Here is an 18,818-nt window from a genome sequence, read left to right on the forward strand (position 1 = left end):
GGAAGGAAGGAAGGAAGGAAGGAAGGAAGGAAGGAAGGAAGGAAGGAAGGAAGGAAGGAAGAAGAGGAAGGAAAATCTGCCCTCTCCCCGGCTTCCAGGAGGCCCAGCCTCCGCTGGGAGGGAGGGACTTGGTCACTCACTTGAAGGCCCCTCGGTTGCCAAAGTAGGGCTCCTGGGAGGAGAAGGCACACTTTTTGGTCCTTGTCCCAACACACAGGTGACACAGATTGGGGAAGCGAGTCCTGTCGGCCCCCGGGACACAGCTGCTGGAGAAGAACTTGGCTACGGCTGTTGAGCACAGAGACGGAGGTGTGGGGGTATACGCAGAGAGGTGAACAGCCTGGACTGCATGAGCCACACCACTCCCCCCGCACGCACCCCCAAAATGGAGAGACCCCCCCAACACACCCCACTTCTTCTTCTATACTCCAGAGCAAAACTGGCAACTCCAGACATGTGGCCTTTCCTGAAAGCCTAAAGAGGCCCACAAGATCACCCCAAAATGGGCCTTCCCCCCCCTTGTACCCCCCCTGATCATCCATACCTGTGCCTATCCCAGAAAGCCTGGCCTATAAGCCAGTACTGGTGGCTCCCGCCTGTCACCCTAGCTACTCAGGAGGCTGAGATCTGAGGATCGCGGTTCAAAGCCAGCCCCAGGGAGAGAAAGCCCGTGAGACTCTTATGTCCAATGAAGCATCAGAAAACCAGAAGTGGCGCTGTGGCTCAGGTGGTAGAGCGCCCAGCCTTGAGCACAAAGAATTCAGGGACACAGCACCCAGGGCCTTGAGTTCAAGTCCCACCACCAACCAAATAAAGAAAGAAGGGAGCCTTGCCTGGGTGTCATTCAGCCATGGCCCCCTCATAATGTCTTACCTGCTTCCAGGGGTTCTGGGGGGCCTTTCCAGTTCAAGGACAGACGGAGGAGACCTAGAGGAATCGTCCAGCCGGCGGCCTCGCCCAGGCCCGAATGGCAGGACCTCGCACCTCGCAGCTGGTTCAGTTGTAATGAGCTGCTGCTTTTCACCACGGCCACAGCGTAAACATGGGTCTGGGGTTCTGTAAGCAGAAGACAGAGAAGAGAAAGCCTTAGTCCAGACCAGGTCCTGGTAGCTCACGCCTATCATCCTAGCTACTCAGGAGGCTGAGATCTGAGGATCGTGGTTCGAAGCCAGCCCAGGCAGGAAAAGTCCGTGAGACTCTTCTCTCCAATAAACCACTCAGAAAACCAGGAGTGGTGCAGTGGCTCAAGGGGTAGAGCACCTGCCTTGAGCAAAAGAGCTCAGGGACTGAGTTCAAGCCCCATGGCCAGCAAAAGAGAGAAGGGGGCTTTTTTCTTTTTCTACTTGGGGCTGGCCTCAAACCGTGATCCTCGGATCTCAGCCTCCTGAATAGCTAGGATGACAGGCGGGAGCCACCCACACCTGGCTGGCTCTGGTTAGGAGGTTCTTGTCTTTTTACCCAGGTGTTCACCACATGCCCGTCTACTTTGAGTCCTCTTCTCCCCCCACCCCAGCACAGGCCTTGCCCAGGGGGGAGCTCACGGGCTTCCGTTCCATAGACTTCTGCAGCTATGGGTCGAAGTTTGTAGGAGTCTAGCCCTGCGTCCAACATCAAGCTGACATCAAGGGTCATGGCATCTGCCTTCTTCGCCTGGAAGAAAAGGGAGCCGATCAACTTCCAAAGGAAACCTACGCAGTCCAGAAAACTATGGGCCCTCAGGGTTTCAGCAAAGCATCCGATCATGGTGGGAAGGGAATTTTAAAAGATCAGCTTTCAGCCGGGCACGGTGGCTCACGCCTGTCATCCTAGCTACTCAGGAGACGGAGATCTGGAGGATGGCAGTTCAGAGCCAGACCAGGCAAGAAAGTCTTTGAGACTCTTATCTCCAAGGACCCTGCCTGAAAGCTGGAAGTGGAGTTATGGTTCAAGTGGTAGAGCACCAGCCCTCCCCCCACCCCACCCCCCGCCAAAAAAAAAGAATCTCATGGATTTTCCTGCCCAGGCTGGCTTCGAACTGTGATCCTCAGCCCTCAGCCTCCTGAGTAGCTAGGATGATAGGCGTGAGACTATAATTTCTTCTGCAGGAAGACTCTTCTCAAGTTACAGATGCTCGGTCTGCAGAGTAGAGGGGGCTGCAGGGTCTGCCTACTTTCTGGAACATTCCATCCACCTGTCTCCTGCTTCCCTCCCCTCCTCCCCCATGGAGCCTGGTCCTCTCTGGCTCACCACAATGGCGTCCATGCATTGACGAGTGGATTTCTTCCTGACACAGCTGATAGGGGGACCTCCTATTTTTTCCATGTTCTTCTGCCACTTGGAGCATTTGGTGGCCTCGGGTTGGGAGATGGTGCACCATCGAACATTCTCTCTAGGTGCAGCCAAGCACAATCCTAGGAAAGAAAGAAAGAAGAAGAAGAGGAGGAGGAGGAAGAGGAACTCAAAAAAGGTTCAAGCCGGGCACCAGTGGCTCACACCTGTCATCCTAGCAATTCAGGAGGCTGAGATCTAAGGATCGTGGTTCAAAGCCAGCCTGGGCAGGAAAGTCCATGAGATTCTTATCTCCAAGGAACCACCAGAAAACCAGAAGTGGTGCTGTGGCTCAAGGCGTAGAGCGCTCGCCTTGAGCTGAACAGCTGAGGGACAGCACCCAGGCCCCGAATTCAAGACCCTCCACTACTGTCTAATGGCCACAACTGCATTTCCTCTGATGGGTGTGACCCACATTCTGGAAGCTTCGATCCCTTGATCCTTTTGTATATCCTGGCAAGGAGCCAGCCATTCTGCTCCAGGGAAGACATATTGCTGGACTCCCAGACCTCAACCTTGGCCAGAGTTCTGTGATTTCTTTTTCTTTTTTTGGTTGGCCGTGGGGCCCTGGGTGCTGTCCCTCAGCTCTTCAGTTCAAGGCTAGTGCTCTACCACTTGAGCCACAGCGCCACTTCTGGTTTTCTGGTGGTTCATGGGAGATAAGAGTCTCATGGATGTTCCTGCCTGGACTGGCTTTGAACCTTGATCCTCAGATCTCAGCCTCCTGAGTAGCTAGGATGACAGGCGTGAGCCACCGGTGCCCAGACCACATGTGTGTTGACTTAGCAGTGGTGAGTGAATCTAAAATCTCTCTAGATTGTTCTTCAAAGAGAAGGAGTTGGGGTTTGGCAGCTGCCTGGTCTGTTAGCGTTGATTTGATCAGAGCTGTTCATGAAATTGATTTGATTGTGAACTACTTTCTCTCACCATTGCCTCCAAGAGGAAGCTTCTAGTCCCAGGCATATGCTTAAGACAGAAACCTGACCAGGCTGTCAGGCACTGGTGGCTGTCAGATCTCAGGAGGCTGAGATCTGAGGGTCGTGGTTCAAAGCCAGCTTGGGCAGGAAAATCCGTGAGACTCTTACCTCCAACAAACCACCAGAAAACCACAAGTGGTGCTGTGGCTCAAGTGGTAGAATGCCAGCCTTGAGCAAAAAAGAGCTCAGGGACAGTGCCCAGGCCCTGAGTTCAAGGCCCATCACACACACACACACACACACACAGAGTGTATGGATTTCAAAGATCTTAGGAGACCCCAAGAGAACATAATGACAGCTAGGTAGGCTCAGAGCAGAGCCCTGTGCAGCCGAGATTCTCCCCGCTTCCTGCCCAGACCCCTGTACTCACCCAAGGCCCCCAGGAACAGCAGGTCAAGGAGGAGGAGCCTCATGCCTGCAGTGGTAGGTCCAAGACCTGAACAGATCTGCCTCCTGCTGTCTCTCTGGGAGCCCCTTTATCCAGTCTTGGGGACCTCAAAGGGGATAGGCCCCATCCTGTTACCCAACAGGTCTCAGGTGCCCTTCCCACAGCCTGAGGGCAGGTTTGCTAGTTCCTTGATTCTTGGGTTCCAAGAGGGAGGGGTGAGGGGGGGTGGGGGGAAGGGGGAGACTGGGTCACAGCAGCAACTACCAAAAAAAAAAAAAAACAACTAACCCTGTGTGCACCTCCCTTGTAAACCTGTTTGGGTTCTATAGAACCAGACCCAGGTGCCAGGCTGTAGTTTCTGTGTTTTCTAGAAGGGGGAATACAGATTAGTAGGGTTGGGGGATGGGGGTGGGGCTGCAGGGAGAGGAGGAAAGTGTCTCTACTTTGTGGGTTTCTTTTTTTCTTTTTGCCAGCCCTGGGGCTTGAACTCAGGGCCTGGGCACTGTCCCTGAACCTCTCTAGGCTCAAGGCTGGCGCTCTACCACTTGAGCCACAGCGCCACTCCTGGCTTTTTCTGTGTATGGGGCACTGAGGAATGGAACCCAGGGCTTCATGCATGCTAGGCGAGCACTCTACCACTGAGCTACCTTCCCAGCCCTCACTTGTGGATTTCTAAGACCTGTCTTTTGCTGCCACGTAGCACCCTGGGTTCTAAAGAGGACCCTGTTTGGTTTAGTGTCAGGGACCCACGCCTGTCATCCAAGCATCTCAGGAGGCTGAGATCCGGAGGATCGCAGATCAAGGCCAGCCCACGATGGGAAAGTCTGTGAAACTCTTTATTTCCCGTGAGCCATCAAAAAGCCGGAAGTGGAGCTGTGGCTCAAGGGGTAGAGCATCAGCCTTGATTTAAAAAAATAAAAAGGCCAAGGCCCTGAGTTCAAGTCCCCCCCCCACACATACACAAAAGGAAAAAGAAAGGACATTATTGAATATCTCAATCCCAGCTCATGTCAACGCACAAACATGGACTCTGATGTGGGGCTGGATGGGGGTCTCATACAAGATTGGGGTGTGGGTGTTGCCAGAAGGACTAGCTTGTTCTGGGGGCCACAGATTGGCCTTTGTTTGGAAAGATGAGATGGCCACATTAAAAGTTGCTTTCATCCATAATTGCAAGATGATATTTCAAAAACTGGTGAAGAAATCGAAAATTGACTAATGCTTATTGAGTGCTAAGCGTCTTTGGGCCCGAACGAGCCCCGAGGCTTTGCCTGTTCATGCTTCTAGAAGAATCAAGAAGCATAGCTGGGCACCAGTGGCTCACGCCTGTCATCCTAGCTGAAGATTGGAAGATTGTGGTTCAAAGCCAGCCCCGACTAGAAAGTCCATGAGACTCTTGGCTCCAATGAGCCACCAGAAAACAGGAAGTGGCGCTGTGGCTTCAAGTGGTAGAGCACTAGTCTTGAACAAAAGAGCTCAGGAGAGCACTCAGGCCCTGAGTTCAAGCCCCACGACCGACAAAAAATAAAAATAAAAAAGTGTACAGAAAGCCAGAGCTAGGGGAGAATGTTCTGGTAAGGAAAGTGGTGCCAAGAGGATGTCCATGGTTGGCTGAGGACCAGACATGAAAATTTCTTCCCAGAAGGAATAAGAGACTTAGGTTGGGGAAAACCCCAGGAAGAAAGTACCTGAGCCCAGAACCCATTTTTTTTCTCTCTCTTTCCTTTGGAACTGCATTGTGTCCAGGGAGAGAGGTTATTCTTCAACCTGCAGTGAACCAGAAGCCTCCGTACCTGCTTTTCATGTCTACAAGGACAAGGTCCAATAGGCCTTTTGCTGAGAAACAGCCTGAGATGAGCGTAGACACCCAAAGAAGCCAGCACCTGGCATGGTAGCGCATGCCTGTAGTTCCAGCTACACAGGAGGCAGAAATAGGAAGGATCCCAGTTTGAGGCCCACCTGGGCCCACGTAAGAGACCCAACCTGGAAGACAAACTAGAGCAAAAAGGACTGGGGATGGGGTGGTTCTAGTAGAGTGTGCTCACCTAGTCCGTGTGAGGACCTGAGTTCAAAACCCCAGAGCCACGCCACCTCCTGCGGAGTCTGCTTGAGAGATCGCGTTAGACAAAGAGCTTCAAGGAAGCAAGCCTGCAGGAAGGGGGTATTGGTTCAAGGCTTTCCATACACTTGGCTGCACCTTTATTGCCTCTACCTTTATTCTAACTATATTCTTCTTTGCTGTACATTCGTTGCTTTTATTCTCGCTTTGGCTATTTTTCTATTGATCCGCGAACAGAGCATGTTGTATTTTTCCAGTCCAATAGAGATGGCTTCCCTAAGTAATAAAGACTAAGGCCAAAGATTAAATGTGGGCAATCCCCCAATCAATCTATCATCTGATGTGATGCTGCCTCCAGAAACTCCTACAACTTCACAAGCGGTTTTGCAGCTCACGCATAATCAATACAGAAACTTAAAATTTCCAGATATGTTACAACAGGCAGAATTCATGAATTAAACTAAGCTAGAAGGAGTTATCCCCAGAAGCTCAGAGAGTTTTCGAAAAAGGGACCCCGATACTAAAAGGAAAAGAAAGATTCCCCCAACAGTTATGATTAAGTTTAGTCCGGCTTACATTATAGGGAATAGATGGTGGTTTCCCACAAAATATAAAGTTAGTGACATCACATTTCCTGAGCTGACCGAAGAACCGTTGCCTTATACAGAAGTTTACAAAGATGAAAATAGATGGATTCATGTAAAAGGAAAAAGGGTATTTTGGAACTCATTAGATTTTATGCACAGATTAGGTAGATCTAGACCATTATGGTGTTTATCATCAAAACAACAACAAGATGGTTTAAAATAACAATTAGAAATTTATGTGAACCAATATTGGGATTAAAATTATAGAAAACGGAGAATGCTTGACTCAACCTGGAAATGGTTTTTAGGATGGTTTCAAAGGGACTTGAAAATATATGGAAACAATAAAAAGAGTACAATATAAGTACAGCCTTGTCTTAGGTTTGTTCATTATTAAACATAAAAAGACTGAATAGATGATGCATTCAACTATATGCTAGATAGCTTAAAAGGTTGGGATAGTCATCAATTTTCATATAATCCATCAGTGCTTTGCTTTTCTTAAAAATTGATTACGTACTTAAATAAACCAAGAACCTATGTCACACTCACACACTGTATAAAAATGTTAATTCTCAATAAAGATACACTCAGATGCAACTCTTTTGAGTCTGTGTCTGTTTGTCACTTCGCCAATTTCTTGCCCACCTATCCGGAGATCCCTGTCCCATCGGTCCCAGTGCTCCGGCCGAGCTGGTCCATTGCACCCCAATAACACCCCAATCATTTTAAAAAGCAAAGAGCTATGGTTATCCTTCATTTCTCTGGATGAGTCCAGACCAGGGCTCCTTCAATGCCTCCAGCTGCTAGGGCTAATCCTCAGGCCTCATCACCTCTTTATTATTTTTTGTTTTTTGCCAGTCCTGGGGCTTGAACTCAGAGCCTGGGTGCTGTCCCTGAGCTTCTTTTTGCTCAAGGCTAGCGCTCTACCCCTTGAGCCACAGCACCACTTCAGGTTTTTCCTGTGTATGTGGTACCGAGGAATCGAACCCAGGGCCTCATGCATGCAAGGCGAGCGCTCTACCACTAAGCCAACTTCCCAGTCCTCCTCTCATCACTACTTCATGCCCTCCATTCATTTATTCATGGGACAGGATTTATGCATAAGACACCCAAACAGGCAAGGAATGCCAGCGGGGAGAGAGAGTCAGAAATCCAGAGTTGGGAATGGATGCCAGTGTCGGTCTGAACTAACTCTTCCTAATTATCCCTCTGGACCTGAGCTAGTCCTTCTGGGTATCTAAGCCTCAGTTTCCCCTCTGGGGTTTCAAAAAAAAAGGATACACAAGTTACCAACTAAAGCCTGATAGTGAAAACCAAGCATCTGTACCTCACACCTGTCATCCTAGCTACTCAGGAGGCTGAGATCTGAGGATGGTGGTTCGAAGCCAGCCCGGGCAGGAAAGTCCATGAGACTCTTTATCTCTAAGAAACCACCAGAAAACTGGATGTGGTTCAAGTGGTAGAGCACCCACTTGGAGCAAAAAAAACAAACCCAAAACCCTCAAGAGCAATGCATGGCACTAATTAATTGATTGATTTTTGGAGTTATTTCCTCAGAATATTTGATAAGGGGGGTGGTTTGGGGGTTTTAGGGGAAGCCCTGGTAACCGGAAGTTGGAGGGAGGGGTCTGGACAGCAACCGCTCTTAACCAACAATACCATTACCCAATGTTACTCCATGTGTGAAAGAAATTCAGTAATCAAATTGCTTCTCTCGGCCTGACCAGTCCTTCCTAAATCCTTCCCTTGCATGATTCTCCTCCATTTCTAGATCTCTGCCCACCCCCCGCTTCCTCCAGACCTCCTCTTCCTTCTCCTTACTTGAGGCTGGGGGGGGGAATCACTCTTAATCTCTCTAAACCAGTCCCTTCTCTGCCATTATGATTTCTGTGTGTGACCTGGGGCCCTTCTGGAGTGTTCTGGAGTCTTCCTGCATCTCCTGCCTCGTTCCTCTCCCACAAACCAGGACTTGGGCTGCTCCTGACTGAGATTTCTCCTCCACCTCTTTGTCTCTGTCTCCCTGTCTCTCTGTTCTGTCTCCATCTCCCTCTCTCTCTGTCTCTGTCTCTCTGTCTTTCTCTTTGTCTGTCTCTCTATCTCTGTCTCCATTTCCCTCTGTCTCTGTCTCTCTGTCTGTCTGTCTCTGTCTCTCTGTCTTTCTCTTTGTCTGTCTCTCTGTCTCTGTCTCCATTTCCCTCTCTCTCTGTCTCTCTCTATCTGTCTCTCTGTCTGTCTCTGTCTCCATTTCCCTCTCTCTCTGTCTCTCTCTGTCTCTCTGTTGCTGTCTCTGTCTGTCTGTCTGTCTGTCTGTCTGTCTGTCTCTCTCTCTCTCTCTCGTTAGCCCTGGACCTTGAACTCAAGGTCTGGAAGCTGTCCCTGAGCATTTGCACTCAAGGCTAACCCTCTAACCACTTGAGCCCAATTTCCACTTCTGGCTTTTTTGGTGGTTCATTGGAGAGAAGAGTCTCACAGACTTTCCTGCCCAAGCTGGTTTCAAACCACAAACCTCAGGAGTCCGCCTCCTGGGGTAGCTGGGATTACAGATGTGTGCACCTAGCTACCCAGCCCCTCCCCAGCGCCTCTGGTCTGTCCCACTGAATTTGATCCTTTACGGCGTCTTTTCAAACCACAAAACCAACTCGTCAGGAGGAACTCTTCCTCCTTTCTGTCTGTCTCTCAGGAATCTCCTCCTGCTTCTTCCTTTTGGATAAATACCCCCCTCTGTTCTAGAAAGTACTTTTCTGGACCTCGGAGAGGAGCAGCGAGGCATGCATGGAAGGAAAGCAACACGATCACCTTTATGAGCTATGGTTGGAGGCATGAAGGGCTCATCGCAATCAAACGCTGGTGCCTAGTGCCTGCTAGCCTCGTTACACAAAGGGCTGAAATCTGAGGATTCCGGTTCAAAGCCAGGCTGGGGGAAGCAAAGTGCAGGAGACGCTTCTCTCCAGATGAACCAGCCCCACGACTGACAAATATGGATGGCTGGAGAGAGCTGAACCATACTGTCTTACCATTCCAAAGCCCAGTGTTTCTAGCCAGCCTAATGGCACACTTGATTGGACAGGCTTCTTCACAATTGCACAACTGCAGTGTGTCAGTCCTGGTTAATTCTCTCGTCACCTCTGTGGGAGGAAACCAAACACACACAAATAAGGAAATGTTTGTCCTGGCTTTCTGGACCATGCGCCCTGACATTCCGGGAAAATATTTACGCTTCGTATTACAGGCCCTTCTGCATTGGACGCAGGTGACAAAGAACAAAAAGACCTTTCCGGAACAGATGTGAGGCGGTGAAATCTAAGCTTGAGGGTTGCAGAAGGAAGTAAAGAGGCTTTGGCTCATGAAATAGTCCAGGGGGACCTCCTCCTTCACCCCTTTCTGGCTGGGCTATGGGTACTGATGCATAAGGAGACATTCTGGCTGGTGATGGACTTCTCTGATCTGGTCTAATTCTTCTCTTACTCCAGTTCTCAGGGCCATCTGTGTGTGTGTGTGTGTGAGAGAGAGAGAGAGAGAGACAGAGACAGAGAGAGACAGAGACAGAGAGAGACAGAGACAGAGACAGAGTACTAGGACTTGAACTCAGAGCTTTATCCATTAGCTTTGTTCACTCAGGGCTGGGTGCTCTACCACTTGAGCCACAGCTCTACTTCTGCCTTTTTTTGGGGGGGGGTTCACTGGAGCTAAGGGTCTCATGGATTTTTCTTTTCCCGAGCTGGCTTCAAATTGTGATCCTTAGATCTCAGCTTCCCAATTAGCTAGGATGACAGGCGTGAGCCACTAGTGCCATTTAATTTCTTTTCTTGCTTTTTTTTTTTTTTGTCAGTCCTCGGGCTTGAACTTAGGGCCTGGACACTATCCCTGAGCTTCTTTTGCTCAAGGCTAGCATCTACCATTGGAGCCACAGCTCCACGTCCAGATTTCGGGTGGTTAATTGGAGAGTCTCACAGCTAGGAGCTGGGAGCTCACGCCTATCATCCTAGCTACTCCGAGGGCTGAGATTTGATGATGGTGGTTCGAAGCCCTCCCAAGCAGAAAACTTTGTGAGACTCTTATTTCCAATGAACTGTTCAAAAAAGCCAGAAGTGGTGCTGTGGCTCAAGTGGTAGAGCACTAATTTTTTAGCAATAGAAGTTCAAGCCCCAGGACTGGCAAAAAAGAAAAAAAGGAAGAGAGAGAGAGAGAGAAGAGTCTCATGGATTTTCCTGTCTGGGCTGGTTTTGAACCACAATTCTCAGATCTCAGCTGCCTGAGTAGCTAGGATGACAGGTGTGAGCCACCAGAGACTGGCTTTTTAAAAAATTTACTTTATTGTTATTAGAAAGCTGATGTACATCTGGGAAGGTGGCTCAGTGGTAGAGCGCTTGCCTTGCATGCATGAAGCCCTGGGTTCGACTCCTCAGCACCACATAAGCAAAAAGAAAAAAGCCGGAAGTGGCGCTATGGCTCAAGTGGTAGAGTGCTAGCCTTGAGCTGAAGAGCTGAGGGACAGTGCCCAGACCCAGAGTTCAGGCCCCATGACCGGACTCAAAAAAAAAAAAAAAAGAAAAGAAAAGAAAGCTGATGTACAGAAGGGTTACAGTTATATAAGTCAAGTAATAAGTACATTTCCTTTCATACAGTGTCATCCTATCCCTTACTGTCTCCGTTTTTCCCTCCAGTCCCCACCCAGAAATCACATCGTTCACTTTCTTTCTTTCAGTCGTGGGTTTTGAACTCTGGGCCTGGGCACTGTCCCTCAGCTCTTCAGCTCAAGAAGAGCGCTCTACCACTTGAGCCACAGCTCCACTTCTGGTTTTCTGGTGGCTCATTGGAGATCAAAGTCCCACGGGCTTTCCTGCCTGTGCTGGCTTTGAACTGTGATCCTCAGATCTCAATTTCCTGAGGAGCGTGAGCTACCGGTGCTCAGCATATAGTTCACTTTCAACACAGTATCTATTAAGTATCATGGCTACATTTGTGTTCCCCCCACACACACACCAAGAAGTGAATAAATCATATCAAAGAAAAGAAAACGAAATGACCAAACAACAACAAAAACCCTCTTATTTTCATATCTTGGAGTTTGTTTATATATGTGTGTGTGTATATACACACATATATATATACACACATGTATGTATAATTGTATATAAATATAAATAGACACATAATCATTGTGCCTTTGGATTCCTCCCCTAAGTCTCCTTCTTTGGTCTCACTGTGTGAAAATGCCTAGAGTCCTGTATAATTTATCATGTCCTAGAGTATTTTAGATCTAGCTTTTGCACAGAAAAGAAAACATGGTGCCAATTGTCTCTTTGAGTCCGGCTTACCCCACCTCACGTGATTTGTTCTAGGTCCATCTGTTTCCCTGCAATCTAATGGTACCTGTGTACAATTCCACTGTGTACAGGTACCATATTTTATTTTTGGATCCACTCATCTATTGTAAGGTGTCTGGGCTGTTTCCGCAACTTGGCTTTTGGGACTAGTGCAGCAATGAACATGGGTGTGCTAGTGTCTTTACCATATCCTGGCTTGGGTTGTTCTGGGTAGATGCTCAGGAGCGGTATGGCTGGGTCATAGGAAAGATCTATGTTTAGTTTTCTGAAGAACCTCCGGACTGCAGTTCAGAGTGGTTGCACTAGTTTACATTCCCACCAACAGTGCAACAGGGTTCCTTCTGCAACCACATCTCCGCCTGCATTTTTTTGAATTCACAATGTGTGGACCACAGGATTCCCCCCCCCCCGCACCAACACTGCCCTCTTGTGATCAACACATATAACTGCTGGAGTGCCTCTTCCTCTTGTAATTTCTCTTGACCCCTGCATGGGGAGGGGAAGAGGAGGGTTTGAAACTCACACAATCAGGGAGCAGAAGCCTCAGGCTGGTGGCTCATGCCTGTCATCCTAGCTCCTCAGGAGGCTGAGAGCTGAGGATCGCGGTTCAAAGCCAGCCTGGGCAGGAAGGTCCGAGAGAATCTGCTCTCCAATGAACCACTCAGAAAACCGGAAGTGGCGCTATGGCCCAAGTGGTAGAGTGCTTGCCTTAAGTAGAAGAGCTCAGGGACAGAGCCCAGGCTCTGAGTTCGAGTCCCATGGCTGACAAAAATAAAAACAAAAACGCTGTGGTCCTAAGTGATCTGGCCTCCATTTCTACTTTCCTCAGGGAGCTACAGAACCTCGAGCCAGATCAGCCTTTCGAAATGTCTTCCTGGGCGTCCCAGTGGATCTGTAGCCTGGTCCTCCACCACTCAGGAGGCTACGATCTGAGGATCTCAGTTCAAAGCCAGCCCAGGCAGGGAAGTCTGTGAGACTCTTGTCTCCAATTAATCAGCTAAAAACAAAAAAAAAAATGGTCAGAAGTGGAGCTATGGCTCTCAAGTGGGTAGAATGCCAGCCTTGAGCAAAACAAAAAAAAAGAGTTCAGGGACAAGTGCTCAGGTCCTGAGTTCAAGCCCCAGGACTGGCAAACAATCCAAAAAACAAAAAGCATCCAAAAGGAAGGGAAGAAAAAAAAATTTTAAAGTGAGCCGGCTTGCCCAAATCTAGTTAATTTATAACTGAACAAATAATATTGAGAAACTCCACTGGGGAGGTGGGGGTGGGGTCAGGCTGGTCACCAGTGTCCTTGTTACCATCACCCCCCCCAGCCTCCCCCCCCTAGCCCCCCCCACCACCACCGCCAGCCTGGTGAAGATGCCCCCAGTGAAATCCATCCAGAACTAAGGCAGGCCAGGCTTGGAACAGGAAAAGGAAGAAGAAGTCCCTCCTCTTCCTTTCCACCAGCCCCTCTTCTCCTCCTCTTTCCTGATCTCCTGGCTGAGCTTGAGTGAGATTCTCTGCTTGAGAAACACCCAGATAAAGACAAACTCAAGAGCTACGTGGCAAGTAGACCCTGCATGGCGGCCTTGTGGTATGCATTTCCCAGAATCCTTTCTGCCTTTCTGGGGAGGGGAGGTGTTACCCACTCTAGCATGGGATGGGGGTGGAGGGCTTAGTTTCCCAGCCCCCTTCCCACACCCCTTGGGGGAAGAAGGTGGCTTCTCCTTATACCCAGAGAAGTTGCACACTCTTTTTTTGGGGGGCGGGGGAGGGATCAGTCGTGGGACTTGAACTCAGGGCTTGGGCGCCATCCCTGAGCTCTTCAGCTCAAGGCGAGCGCTCTACCGCTTGAGCCACAGCGCCACTTCTGGTTTTCTGGTGGTTCCTTGGAGATCAGAGTCTCACGGACTTTCCTGCCCCGGGCTGGCTTTGAACCACGATCCTCGGATCTCAGCCTCCTGAGTAGCTAGGATGACAGGTGTGAGCCACCGGCGCCTGGCTTGGATTTCTCCTTCTTCCATACATGAGCCAGCCCAGCAATGTCAGCGGTAAAGGATTTCCAAATGCCAAAGCGATGCAAAGCAACTGCAGTCTCTTTCCACCATGACAGGCTTATAAAAAATACATCAAGTTAAGGGTAAAACTGGACGCAGGTGGCTCACACCTGTCATCCTAGCTTCTCAGGAGGCTGAGATCTGAGGATCACAGTTCAAAGCCAGCCCTCTGCAAGAAAGCCCATGAAACTCTGATCTTTAATTAACCAAAACAAAACCAAAAACCTTGATTATTCAAGTTGATAGAGAGCTAGCCTTGAACAAAAAACAAAAAGCTTAGCTGGGCACCGATGGCTCATGCTTGTCATCCTACCTACTCAGGAGGCTGAGATCTGAGGATCACGGTTCAAAGCCAGCCAGGGCAGGAAAGTTTGTGAGACTCTTATCTCCAATGAACCACCACAAAAACGGAAGTGGTACTGTGGCTCAAGTGATAGAGCGCTCTCCTTGAGCTGAAGAGCTGAGGGACAGCGCCCAGGCCCAGAGTTCAAGCCCCACGACAAAAAGAAAAAGAAAAATAGCTTAGAGACAGAGCCCAGGACCTGGGTTCAAACCCCAGGACTGGCGCTCTTTCTCTCTCTCTCTCTCTCTCTCTCTCTCTCTCTCACACACACACAGAGAAAAGGTAGATGGTGGTGCCTGACTAAAATTCACTCCTAATTTTGATTCCAGAACTCTCTTCTTTGGTAAGATAGATAGATAGATAGATAGATAGATAGATAGATAGATAGATAGATAGATAGATAGATAGATAGATAGAAAGATAGAAAGATAGATAGATAGAGATAAATATATATAGACAGATATAGATATATATTGATATATTGATTTTTTTTTGGATCTGTGTCTTTTCATAACGCTTTCCAGAAGGGATGGCTAGCTCCTCTCTCCAAACTCAGAAACAAAACACACACTGACCTTTGATTTGGGGAGGGACGGAGGGTTCCAAGCCATCACCGCCAAGCCAACCCGCGCCTTCCCACTCCAAAATGGATGAGCTCGCCTCCTGCTACGGATCTGCCAGGACCCTGGAGGACCCCGACCTACCCAGCAACACTGTGTCAGCTGCCAGGACCCAGGACATAGAAATATGGAAGCAAGTGTTCCAGGAACTGATACAGGAAGTCAAACCGTGGCACAAATGGACCCTAGAATGGGACAAGGACATTCTTCCTGACTCCCCAAAGCCCGGGTGGGTGAAGTGGCAGCAGAAGGCCTTTGCCAGGTAAGAGGGCAATGGGAGGATGCCAGGAAAACCCCTGCTTAGCTCCTTGTGTTTAGGTGCATGCGTGTATGAGTGCCTGCCTGTGTATGTGTGGATACCAGTGCTCGAACTCAGGGCCTGGGCGCTGTCCCTCAGCTCTTCAGCTTAAGGCGAGCGCTCTACCACTTGAACCACGGCACCACTTCCAGTTTTCTGGTGGTTCGCTGGAGATAAGAATCTCAGGAACTCTCCTGTCCAGGCTGGCTTTGAACCACGATCCTCAGATCTCAGCCTCCTGAGGAGCTGGGATGACAGGCATGAGCCACGGGCACCTATCTAAGCATCTTTCTGAAAATAGGACTCACAGGTTGAAGTTGTGGCTCAGTTGATAGACTGCCAGCCAATGAGTCAGATAGTGAGTTTCAGTATTGATCTCAGACAGTAATAAGAAGAAGAAGAAGACTCTCAGCAGGGCGCTGGTGGCTCACGCCTGTCATCCTAGCTACTCAGGAGACTGAGATTTCAAGATCAAAGCCAGCCAGGGACAGAAAAGTCCATGAAACTCTGATCTCAAAGATAAAAACAAAACACACACACACACACAAACCCCACTACCAAAACCCACTACCAAAAAGCCAGAAGTGAAGCTGTGTGGCTCAAGTGGCAGAGCGCTAGCCTTGAACAAAAGAAGTAGTCCAGGGATAGCCCCCAAGCCCTGACTTCAAGCCCCAAGACCAGTACTCCCCTCCCCCCTCCCAAATAAAATAAATAAATACATGAAACAGGACTCTCAGAAGGTCAAACAACCTTTCAACTCCTCCCTTCTCCAGCTGGGAAAGTGAAACCTAAAATTCTGGGCAGGAAGGCCTCCCAGGAAACTCGACTGGCACAGAAGGTGGAGTCTAGCTGCTGTCTCCTCTACTCCAGTCTGACCAGAAAAGATAAGACTTTTTCCAGGCGGGGCGCTGGCAGACGTCCCAGAGCAAAGTCTGTGTATTTGTAAGAACGTAGAAATGCGAGGCTGGCGTGCTAGAAATGCGATCAGACCAGGGCAGGAGAAAGGAGGTCAGGTCGGCCTAAGCAGGATCTTGTGCATGGTTCATTTACAGCAACTCCTGGCTAGTTCATCTCAAAAGTCCCTGAGCTCCACGCACAAAGGTAGAGGAAGGCTGGGCACCGGTGGCTCGTGCCTGTCATCCCAGCTACTCAGGAGGCTGAGATCTGAGGATCACGGTTCAAAGCCAGCCCGGGGAAGTCTGTGAGACTCCGATCTCCAGTGAAGCAGCAAAATGCCAGAAGTGATGCTGTGGCTCAAATAGTAGAGTGCCAGCCTTGCGTGAATAGAAACTAGGGGAGAATGCCCTGGTCCTGAGTTCGAGCCTCAAGTACAGGCCAAAAATGAGAGGGGTGGAGGAAGGAAAGGAAAGAAGAAGAGAGAAGAGGGGAGGGGAGGGAAGAAGGGAAGAGAAGGAAGGGGAAAGGAGGAAAGGGAGGGGAGGAGGAGGAAAGGGACCAGAAGGGGAAAGGAGAGGAGGAGAGAAGAGAGGGAAGGAGAGGGAAGGGGAAGGGAGGGAAGAGGAGGGGAAGGGAGAGGAGAAAGGGAAAATGAAAGAAAAAGGAAACACTTGTCTCTTAAGTGAGCTTGTGTCTTTCAACTCAGACAGCTTGTGATGTTAATGGGTTTTGTTTTGTTTTATTGTTGACTTCAGTTTATTTCGTTTGTTTTTTAGCCAGCCCTGGGTCTTGAACTCTGGGCCTGGGCACTATCCCTGAGCGCTTCAGCTCAAGGCAAGCACTCTACCACTTGAGCCACCGCGCCACTTCCAGTTTTCTGGTGGGTCATTGGAGATCAGAGTCTCACAGACTTTCCTGCCCAGGCTGGCTTTGAACCACCATCCTCAGATCTCAGCCTCCTGAGTAGCTAGGATGACAAGTGTGAGCCACCGGCTCCTGGCTGGCAGATTTTCCATCTTCATGGCCAACACATGGGCACAAGAGGGCTGGATCCATGTCTTCTGTCTCTATTCTGATCCCGCCCACCTGAGTCACGTGACAGTGACTGACAGCTGCTCTCTCTGGCTGTAAGTGAAGGCTCCAGGTCATTCATTGACCTGGCTCATCTCTCTGTCTCCCCAGATTCCAATGCTCTTCTTGCTCTCGAAATTGGGCCTCTGGCCACATCCAGGTCCTGTTCTACATGCGTTGGAATAAGCAGAGGCACCAAGGGCAGGTGAAGATGAGGACGTTTGCTCAGAGGTGTAAGAAATGCCCTTCTTCTCCGTTTGAGGTCCCCGAGTTCACCCTGGAGAATATCTCCAGGATCTTGAACAACCTGGTGCTCCAAATCCTGAAGAAATGCTACAAGGAAGGATTTAAGCCGATGGAGGAGGTGTCTGTCATCAAAGACACGGAACTCGAAGGCCCCCATGACAGCACCAACTGCGAAGCCTGTCTGCAGGGCTTCTGTGCCCAGAGCTACGGGGGCCTGGTCACACAGCGGCCATCATCACCCCACCCCTGTGGGGAGACCGGGGTCCCCAGCGTCATCGCGACTGGTATCAACATTCCCCAAGGAGACAAGGTCCTTCCATCCAGAGGGAACCCCAAAGATCCTATCCACCCCAAGGCTGACCCCAAGATCCGGCACACATCTCCCACACGACAAGTTCTGTCCACTTCGACAGTGGACCCCAAATCTCAACCTCCCAAGACTGACCCCAAGAGCCAGCCTACATCTCACACACAACAGGTTCTGCCTACTCTGGTGGTGAACCCCAAATCTAAACCTCCCAAGAGCCAGCCAACATCGCACACACAACATGTTCTGTCTACTTCGACGGTGAACCCCAAATCTAGCCCTCCCAAGATTGACCCCAAGAGCCAGCCAACATCGCACACACAACATGATCTGTCTACTTTGATGGTGAACCCCAAATCCAACCCTCCCAAGACTGACCACAAGGTCAACCATATGTCAAAGCCATCAACTGCTCTAACATCTCTCACATTCACAGTGGACCCCGAAGTTCCTATCTTCTCCAAGGCGGACCCCAAGCCCCAGTGCACCACCAAATCATCAACTACCCCAACACTGCCACAAGAGGCAACCACGGTGAACCCCCAGATCCCTAACCCCAGCAAGGATGACCTCATAGGCCACAAGATCTCAAAGTCATCCACATTTCCAAGGCTGCCACCAACCCGCTCACCGATCCCTGCTCTGGCCACGAGAATGGCTTCCCCAGAGAACATCTGGGGGGGAGATAGGAGCTCAATGCCAGGAAGGACTCAGTTCCCATGCTCCCCGATCATTGAGCCCGTGCAAGACCCAAGGCCTTCCTGTTCTTGGAATTCAACAGCCAGCACTTCCCATGGGATAGCAACCTGCGTCGACATAGGCTCAGGGTGTGGAGAACGCTTGTGCCGATGCGGAGAGTGTCTGTGTAAGGCCTTGTGTAGCAGGTGTGGCTTCTTCATTCTGATCTTGGTGATTATTATTGTTGCGGTGAAATTTGTGGGCATCATCTGAACCCAGCACCGGTGGCTCACGCCTGTCATCCAAGAGACTTCGGAAGCTGAGACCTGAGGCTCGTGGTTCAAAGCCAGCCCTGAGCTAGGAAAGGCTGTGAGACTCTCATCTCCAATGAACCACGCAGAAAACCAGAAGTGGCGCTGTGGCTCAAGCGGTAGAGCGCTCGCCTTGAGCTGAAGAGCTGAGGGACAGCGCCCAGGCCCAGAGTTCAAGCCCCACAACTGGCCAAAAAAAAAAAAAAAAAGAACTTTTAAAAAATTAGAATAAAATATACGGCCACAAAAAAAATAGATTAACCTAGTGCAAAAATGAAAAATGAATGACTAGCCTCCTTTAAGTTGCTTCTTTCCTTCCTTCCTTCCTTCCTTCCTTCCTTCCTTCCTTCCTTCCTTCCT

General features: G+C 49.7%; 2 protein-coding genes across 2 annotated transcripts in view; one reads left to right on the forward strand and one right to left on the reverse strand.

The window, feature by feature from the left end:
• The window catches only part of Ltf (lactotransferrin), a 14,169-nt gene extending 10,450 nt beyond the window's left edge, over nt 1–3,719 (reverse strand). Inside the window, exons 1-5 of the mRNA XM_013030218.1 lie at nt 3,655–3,719; nt 2,227–2,390; nt 1,542–1,650; nt 874–1,056; nt 141–288 (exon numbers count right to left, since the gene is read on the reverse strand). Of these exons, the coding sequence (XP_012885672.1) occupies nt 141–288; nt 874–1,056; nt 1,542–1,650; nt 2,227–2,390; nt 3,655–3,697 (647 nt within the window). The 5' untranslated portion in view covers nt 3,698–3,719. The remainder of the gene's footprint in view (nt 1–140; nt 289–873; nt 1,057–1,541; nt 1,651–2,226; nt 2,391–3,654) is intronic.
• A 10,957-nt stretch (nt 3,720–14,676) lies between these two features.
• Rtp3 (receptor (chemosensory) transporter protein 3) lies at nt 14,677–18,472 on the forward strand. Its single transcript, XM_013030219.1, has 2 exons — nt 14,677–14,912; nt 17,028–18,472. The coding sequence occupies exons 1-2, from the start codon at nt 14,677–14,679 to the stop codon at nt 18,418–18,420; spliced, it is 1,629 nt and encodes a 542-aa protein (XP_012885673.1). The 3' UTR covers nt 18,421–18,472.
• Nucleotides 18,473–18,818: the final 346 nt, after the last annotated feature.

This window comes from Dipodomys ordii, unplaced genomic scaffold (genome assembly GCF_000151885.1).
Source record: "Dipodomys ordii isolate 6190 unplaced genomic scaffold, Dord_2.0 Scaffold128, whole genome shotgun sequence".
NCBI lineage: Eukaryota > Metazoa > Chordata > Mammalia > Rodentia > Heteromyidae > Dipodomys > Dipodomys ordii.

Coding starts and splice junctions, on each gene's coding strand:
- Rtp3 (XM_013030219.1), top strand. CDS start 14,677: ATGGATGAGCTCGCCTCCTGCTACGGATCTGCCAGGACCCTGGAGGAC. Junction 14,913..17,027: donor CAGCAGAAGGCCTTTGCCAG/GTAAGAGGGCAA, acceptor CTGTCTCCCCAG/ATTCCAATGCTCTTCTTGCT.